This window comes from Varanus komodoensis, unplaced genomic scaffold (assembly GCF_004798865.1).
Source record: "Varanus komodoensis strain SLA01 unplaced genomic scaffold, ASM479886v1 scaffold1097, whole genome shotgun sequence".
NCBI classification, from domain to species: domain Eukaryota; kingdom Metazoa; phylum Chordata; class Lepidosauria; order Squamata; family Varanidae; genus Varanus; species Varanus komodoensis.
The window spans coordinates 1-8,284 of record NW_025335316.1 but is presented as its reverse complement, the minus strand read 5'-3'; the positions used below and the strand labels follow the sequence as shown (position 1 = coordinate 8,284).

Sequence of the window (8,284 nt, the reverse complement as noted above, 5' to 3'; positions counted from 1 at the left end):
TAAGTGGTTGCAGGTTAATTGAGAGAAAATTGAGATGCCCTTGTTCAATTTCAATGGGGAAGAAAAGGAGGGAATTGAGGATAAGTTTCAAATTTGGCCAACATCAGTATTTCAAAAAATACCCTATGTCTGATCAGAATAATTCTGATTTATTAAGATCCGAAATGAATGAGAAAAAGCAGCAGTTTAGCAATTTTGGTGGTCTTGGTTTGGTAGAATAGCATTTCATAAAAGGGGGATTTTACTTGAGGTAAACTTGTTTGGGATGTTGTCAGTAAGGATAGTGGGCAAAGAGTCAGAAGAGTGGCAAAACACAGATTAATAAATTTTGTAATGGAGATAAGAGAGCAAAGTTGACTAGGAAATGATGGTATAACTCACAAAAAGGGAGCGGACTACGTATTCAGAATATTAAAGTATATTATGAAGCGAACCAGTGAAGATTTATGCCGAATACCATTTGGAAGCCAGATGAAATACTAAGGGCAAGGATGGAACAACAGGACCTTTTGGAATCTTTTAAAAACATTTTTTCAATGCGACAATAAGAAGATGATTAAAAGAATAGAAAATCCCTTTTTGAAAAATTTGGGAGAAGTACAGGGAAGAATTTATGCCAATATTCTGACCAATGAGCTCAGTTACACAGATTAGAGGATTTCCAGGAAATTTTTGGGATAGTTTGAGAAAGGTACTGAAAGAAAAGCAAATATTTAGAGAAAAGGATTGGATGGAGTTTCAAGCGAACTTTTGCGCTCTTCTCCTTCACGTGCACCAAGAGGCTCTTTAGTTCCTCTTCACTTTCTGCCATTAGAGTGGTATCATCCGCATATCTGAGGTTGTTGATTTTTCTCCCTGTAATCTTAATCCAACCGGTGATTCATCCAGCCCCGCCTTTCTCATGATGTGCTCTGCATATAAGTTAAATAGGCAGGGCGAGTATATACAGCCTTGCCAAACTCCTTTCTCATTTGTGAACCAATCAGTGGTTCTGTGCCCAGTTCTAACTGTTGCTTCATGACCCACATATAGGATTCTCAGGAGAGAAATAAGATGGTCAGGTACTCCAATCTCTTTAAGAACTTGCCATAATTGGTTGTGATCCACACAATCAAAGGCTTGAGCATAGTTAATGAAGCAGAAGTAGACCTTTTTCTGGAACTCCCTAGCTTTCTCCATGATCCAGCGTATGTTGGCATCTCTTTGTTGATCTCTTGTTCCTCTGCCTCTTCGAGATCCTGCCGTACTTCTGGTAGTTCTTGGTCCACCTACTGCTGCAGCCTGGCTTGTAGGATTTCCAGCAGGGCTCCTCAAACTTTATCAACGGGGCCAATGGAAAGGCACTGATGGGGCGCACGGGCCGGCGAGGGCAGGGCGGGGGGGCAAGGAGAGACGGGGTGGGCATGTGTTGTGGGGCGCGGTGGGGCGGGCAGGCGAGGCAGTGGCTTGGCCCCTCGGGGATTGTTTTCGGGCCAGGCAGCGGTGGGCACGCGCAGGGTGAGCCAGGCGACGGAGGGCAGGCGTGTGCGCGGTGAGTCCAGAACCGCTGAGGTGAGCCGGATGAATGGGGATGGCGGACCGGATCCGGCCCGCAGGCCCCGCTTGGAGGACCCATGATTTTGAGCATAACTTTGCTAGCAGGTGAAATGGGTGCAATGGCGCGGTAGTTGGAACATATTTTGGCGTTGCCCTTCTTTGGAATTGGAATATAAACTGACCTTTTCCAATCCGGAGCTACTCCAGAAAAATTCCAAGATCCTTCTGACTTGCGGTATCATTGACCTAGTATTCCGCAACTTGGTCCTCCGCATTAGGTTTCTTTTTCCAGGTTACTTGGGAAACCGGGCCGTGCTCCGTATTGAAGTTCTTCCTGCGGTTTTCAGCCCGGGGCTCCAGCACCTCCAGATCCCCTTGGCTCTCCTTCCGCCTCCCACGTTCCCAGTCACCCCGGCCCCTCTGCTGCCCTCTGCAGGTGTGGTCATTGCTCCCTGCACTTCCTCTTCGAGGTCATTAATACAGGGAGCTTGTGAGGGAGCCGTGTGTGGGGTTGGGTTTTCGGGGATGGGCTCAGAGCAGGGAGACCCCGTATCAGAGCTACTTTCTGGTACGGAGCGGACTCAGTGCCAAAATGCACGGCTAGGAAGGCCCCAGGGTCTCTGCCTCAGGGTCTTGCACCTTCTGTCTGTCTGTCTGTCTTCTAGATATTTGGCAGGGAAGTCAGATAAAGGACAGACACGGAGCCCCTGTGCACTGAAAAGGCTCACTAACGAGCCTGCTTCCAGACGTGGGCCGGGCAAATCCGGCTGTGGCACAGGCTAATCTCGCTCCCACCCACCACGGCCAATTGGCAGAGCAGGGCAGGATGCAGCCCTAAGCCGACCCTGAAGGAGCCGTAGCCTGTGCAGCTGCAAAGCTCTCACCTGCATCCAGGCAGGCGTCTGCGGCAAGCACCTGCTCACTTCGCTGTGCATCCGTTGCGGCTGCTGGGGCCTCGCTGCGTGACGGGAGCCGCTCCTGCGTACACTGTAAGTGCCTCAAGAGCTCGCAAACCCTCCTCCCGAGCAGACCCGCATCGTGCCCATCATCCCTGTGGGATCCCCGGCACCTTTGCGCCCCTGCAGGAGGCTCCGCCATGTTCCACTGCAGGCATCTGCTGGTGGGCTGCACGCATTCCTGCCTGGGAGTGTTGGTGTCTCAGAGACAGACGGTTTCCGGTTTCTGCCCTCCAGGAGCTGCTGCAGGAGAACAGTTCGCGGCCCAGATGCTTCTTTGCACGATCCCTGCAATTCCTTGTGTGAGTCTCACGTGCCTTTGCTCATGCTATATCTCTCTGCATTTGATCAGCGTTTAATAAGATTGTGGCAACCCACCATCTCTGGTGCCTTTCGATCTCCACTTTTCTGGGCAGTGCAACACCCTGAAACAGGAGATTTCCTTTCTTATTGGAGATGTTAGAGCTGCCGGGACAGTACAGAGCCCATCCAAACCTCAGTGTATGCGATGTCACTCTGGGAAGATTGTCCTTGAGTCATTGCGGTTTTGGCAGTGCGTACGCAGTGGGCAGGGAGACGGCTGAGATGTTGGCCTGACAGGTGCCAGGGTTGCTGTGCACTGGATTGAGCGCATCTGTGTCGGCCTTTCACCACTACCAAGCTTTTCTTTTCTCTTTCCTCCCAAACAGATGAATGGTAGGAGAGGAAATTGAGATGGATCCCTGCATCAAATAAGCAGAAACCAGTGAGCATGAAGTGAGAAAAGAGGGAATTCGAAATGAAAGGATATCAAAAGAACACAAGACGACCGAATACAGAACAAGAGGAAAACATCTGATATTTCTCAATGTCCTGCAAACACTCGCCCTTCATTCCTTTGAGTCCCGGAAAGAGGAAGGGGAAAGAATCTTGTTTTTGACAGATAACCGAATGATGGAAGAATGTCTGGATCCTAAGTAGAGCAAGGAATGAGGCCAAATGAATGTGCAGAACGCTGAAAGAGCATCGAACTAGGGACGAGAGTTCATCAACTCCCGGTGTGCAGAAGCCCTTTGAACCCGTGCAGTGTGGAAGGAGGCTCAGAGATAGCCGAGGTTTAGTGAGCATCACTGATCCAGCACTTGGAGGAAGCCACATCAAGTCATGGAAGGAAGGCTGATCTTAAGTGCTGTCGGGACGCTTAGAAAAAGCGGCCGGGTGCAGAGTGGAGAGCAGCCGTCTAAATGCACAGAATGTGGGAAGAGCTTCAGTGGTGCTGGAAATAATTCTGGGCAGCAAAGAAAGGATGTAGGGGAGGAGCCAAACAAGTGTATGGGATGCAGGAAGGGCCTCCATGAAAGTGGAGGTCTTAGTAAACATCAAGGATTCCACAGTGGAGATGCACCATATTCATGTACGGAATGTGGCAAGAGCTTCACTCAAAGCGGGCAGCTTACTATGCATCAAAGAACACACTCTGGGGAGAAGCCATGCATATGCGTGGAATGTGGCAAGAGGTTCAGCTGTAGTGGGCAGCTTACCATTCATCAAAGAACACACACAGGGGAGAGGCCATACGCATGCATGGAATGTGGAAAGAGCTTCAGTCAAAGTGGGCAGTTTACCATGCATCAAAGAACGCACTCTGGAGAGAAGCCATACATATGCATGGAATGTGGCAAGAGGTTCAGCTGCAGTCGTGCTCTTAACATCCATCACAGAACGCACTCTGGGGAGAAGCCATACACGTGCATGGAGTGTGGCAAGAGCTTCAGTGACAGAGGAAATCTTACAATCCATCAAAGAACGCACTCTGGGGAGAAGCCATACACATGCATGGAATGTGGCAAGACCTTCAGTAATAGAGGAAATCTTACACGCCATCAAAAAACGCACACTGGGGAGAAGCCATACACATGCATGGAATGTGGCAAGAGCTTCAGTGTCAAAGGATCTCTTATACTCCATCAAAGAAAGCACACTGGGGAGAAGCCATACATATGCATGGTATGTGGCAAGAGCTTCAGTAATAGAGGAAATCTTACACGCCATCAAAGAACGCACACTGGGGAGAAGCCATACACATGCATGGAATGTGGCAAGAGCTTCAGTGTCAGAGGATCTCTTACAATCCATCAAAGAATGCACACTGGGGAGAAGCCATACACATGCATGGAATGTGGAACGAGCTTCAGTCAACTGGGGCAGCTTACCATGCATCAAAGAATGCACACTGGGGAGAAGCCATACACATGCATCGAATGTGGCAAGAGCTTCAGTGTCAAAGGATCTCTTACACTCCATCAAAGAATGCACACTGGGGAGAAGCCTTACACATGCATGGAATGTGGAATGAGCTTCAGTCAACGGGGGCAGCTTACCATGCATCAAAGAATGCACACTGGGGAGAAGCCATACACATGCATGGAATGTGGCAAGAGCTTCAGTAATAGAGGAAATCTTACACGCCATCAAAAAACGCACACTGGGGAGAAGCCATACACATGCATGGAATGTGGAAAGAGCTTCAGTGTCAAAGGATCTCTTACACTCCATCAAAGAATGCACACTGGGGAGAAGCCATACACATGCATGGAATGTGGCAAGAGCTTCAGTCAAAATGGAAATCTTATCAGCCATCAAAAAACACACACTGGGGAGAAGCCATACACATGCTTGGAATGTGGCAAGAGCTTCAGCCAGAGTAGCAATCTTACTGTCCATCACAGAACGCACTCCGGGGAGAAGCCATACGCATGTATGGAATGTGGCAAGAGCTTCAGGTGCAGTAGCGATCTTACCACACATCAAAAAACGCACACTGGAGAGAAGCCATACACATGCATGGAATGTGGCAAGAACTTCAGCTGTGGTAGTGCTCTTACTATCCATCACAGAACGCACTCTGGGGAGAAGCCATACACATGCATGGAATGTGGCAAGAACTTCACTAAGATTTGGAATCTTACCATCCATCAAAGAACGCACTCTGCAGAGAAGCCATACATGTGCATGGAATGTGGCAAGAGCTTCAGTGTCAGAGGAAATCTTGCAGTCCATCGAAGAACGCACACTGGGAAGAAACCATATGCATGCATGGAATGTGGCAAGAGCTTCAGTGACAGAGGAAATCTTGCAGTCCATCGAAGAACGCACACTGGGAAGAAGCCATATACGTGCATGGAATGTGGCAAGAGCTTCAGCCAGAGTAGCAATCTTACCGTCCATCACAGAACGCACTCCGGGGAGAAGCCGTACATATGTATGGAATGTGGCAAGAGCTTTAGGTGCAGTAGCTATCTTACCGAACATCAAAAAACGCACACTGGGGAGAAGCCATACACATGCATAGAATGTGGCAAGAGCTTCAGTCAACGGGGGAAGCTTACCATGCATCAAAGAATGCACACTGGGGAGAAGCCATACACATGCATGGAATGTGGAAAGAGCTTCACCCAGGGATTCAGTCTTACAGTCCATCAAAGAACGCACTCTGGGGAGAAGCCATACATGTGCATTGTATGTGGCAAGAGCTTCAGCTGTAGTAGTACTCTTACGGTCCATCACAGGACACACTCTGGAGAGAAGCCATATGCATGCATGGAATGTGGCAAGAGCTTCAGCTGTAGTAGTAGTCTTACCATCCATCACAGAACGCACTCTGGGGAGAAGCCATACACATGTATGGAGTGTGGCAAGAGCTTCAGTTGTAATAGTACTCTTACCATCCATCAAAGATGGCACACGGGAGAGAAGCCATACATGTGCAAGGAATGTGGAAAGAACTTCAGCCAAAGTGAACATCTTACAGTCCATGAAAGAACGCACTCTGGCGAGAAGCCATACGCATGCATGGAATGTGGCAAAAGCTTCAGGTTCAGAGGGAATCTTACCAGACATCAAAAAATGCACACTGGAGAGAAGCCATACACGTGCATGGAATGTGGCAAGAGGTACAGTCAAAGTGCACATCTTACCATGCATCAAAGAATGCACACTGGGGAGAAGCCATAAACATGCATGGAATGTGGAAAGAGCTTCAGCAACAGGAACTATCTTTCCCAACATCAAAAAACACACACTGAAGAAAAGCCATGAATATGCATGGAACGTGGCAAGAGCTTCAGCCTCAGTGGGGATCTTACCATTCATCAAAGAATGCACCCTGGGGAGAGGCCACAGACATGAATGAAATTTAGAAAGTGCTTCTGTCGGAGGGGAGACTTTACTGAACATCAACGAACTCACCCCTGAGATACAGCTTTCAAATGCGTTCAATGAGCAATGAAGGGATCTTGCGTGCAGCATCCATGGTAAAGATTTTATCCCAGTCCATGGTCACCGGGAATGGCAAACTCCATGCTGGTTATAACAAAATAGAAAATAGTCTAACCATGAACTTTCTCCCATTGGCCAAATCCTTGGTGTATCTGCCCTTGACGTTTTGTGTCCTTTTCTGGATGCCTCACCTGGACATGGACGTTGTTGCCTTGTGGAAGGACAAGAAAGACGATTGGAAGGGCAGGGGAGGGGGGGCAGGGGCGAGAACATTTCCCCAGTGTGGGTGACATCTGCGGGGAACTTTACTGTAGGTCATGTAATTAGTTTACTAGTGCTTTTTAATTCTTTCCTCAGGTTAAGTCAGGTCCTGTAGAAGTTATTGAAATTTTAAATTTGTTTTAATGTAGTGTTTGGACAGTATCCAGGAATCTCCATAGGAAAAGTTCTGCAGGGCACCTTCCTTCCCCCAAACATGCCCAAAACAAAAGAACCAATGAAGGTTTACTTGGTCTCTTTTTAAAGTGACGGTGCTGCACAGAAGCCTCCACGAACCCAACTGAAATCCATCAGGTGGAAGCATTGCTTTTTTTTAATTTAGTACGCAAACTGTTGCATTGAGAATGCATGTCCTCTGATTCTGCAGAGCCTCAGGAAGGGGTAACCTTTAAAGTACCCACCCTCGCTGAGACTGAGAGCCTTCCTTCTGTAGACTGAAGCCCTCTGAGGAAGAAAGAGCTTTCCCAGGCAGGGTTTTCTTAGCCTGGGACACTTGCCCGGGCTCAAAATGATGCCGAAGAGCAGGATGCGCCTGGTGCCTCTCCTCAAGGAGAAGATGCAGGCTGTAGAGGATGGCATGGCCAGGAGGCCCCTCGAGTTGACCCAGAGGGGCCTGGGGGAGGCGTGCAGCCCAGGGGCGCTCTGGATGCGAGCGCCCTCTCCGTCCTGTGCTTGGAGATGAGGAGAACAGGGATGGGCGGCAGGTCCAGGGCTGGAGGGGCGGCTGCATGAGGGCCCTCGTGGGCCAAGGGAGGGCCAGGCGGGGGGAAGTCTCCTGGCAAAGGGCAGTGGAAGGCAAGCGGGTTCAGGAGCAGTGGGTGACGCTCAGAAGGGAGGTCCTGGAGGCCAAGCCAGGAGGACCCCCTGATGGGAACCAGTTCAGTGCAGGGTCACAAGGATGGGAGCCAGATGTGGGCCTGGGGATGGCAGATGAGGTGAGGCCGAGGGAGCTGGGTCTTCTCAGCCGGGAGAAGAGGAGACTCATGGGGGAATCTTGCAGTGGCACGTAAGCGTGTGAAGGGGTGCCACACGGAGAGCGTCACGACCTCTTCCCCCCTGCAGCGGAGGAGAGGATGTGGTCCAGGGGGGCGAATCGCAAGGAACTGGGTCTCGGGTGGGATGTCAGGAAGTACTTCCTGTTGGTGAGGACCCCTAGGAGGTGGAATGGGCTTTCCGGGAAGGCGGTTGAGGCCCCGTCAAGGAGGGTGTTCAAGGAAAGGTTGGACAGCCCCCTGTTGGGGATGACATGAGTGCAT

The 8,284-nt window shown here is 49.8% G+C and overlaps 2 protein-coding genes across 2 annotated transcripts in view; both read left to right on the top strand.

Annotated features, from left to right (window-relative positions):
• Window positions 1–5,135, top strand: part of LOC123018088 (gastrula zinc finger protein XlCGF57.1-like) — a gene marked incomplete at its 3' end in the record, with an annotated part of 6,006 nt that extends 871 nt beyond the window's left edge. The window contains exons 2-3 of the mRNA XM_044419862.1: window positions 3,182–3,988; window positions 4,157–5,135. Of these exons, the coding sequence (XP_044275797.1) occupies window positions 3,636–3,988; window positions 4,157–5,135 (1,332 nt within the window). The remainder of the gene's footprint in view (window positions 1–3,181; window positions 3,989–4,156) is intronic.
• A 127-nt stretch (window positions 5,136–5,262) lies between these two features.
• On the top strand, window positions 5,263–8,278 carry LOC123018089 (zinc finger protein 135-like). The gene is made up of 2 exons (XM_044419863.1): window positions 5,263–6,424; window positions 6,593–8,278. Exons 1-2 carry the CDS (start codon window positions 5,316–5,318, stop codon window positions 6,657–6,659), a joined length of 1,176 nt encoding a protein of 391 aa, XP_044275798.1. The 5' UTR covers window positions 5,263–5,315; the 3' UTR covers window positions 6,660–8,278.
• The last annotated feature ends 6 nt before the right edge of the window (window positions 8,279–8,284 follow it).

Coding starts and splice junctions, on each gene's coding strand:
- LOC123018089 (XM_044419863.1), top strand. CDS start 5,316: ATGGAATGTGGCAAGAACTTCAGCTGTGGTAGTGCTCTTACTATCCAT. Junction 6,425..6,592: donor TGCATGGAATGTGGCAAGAG/GTACAGTCAAAG, acceptor ACGTGGCAAGAG/CTTCAGCCTCAGTGGGGATC.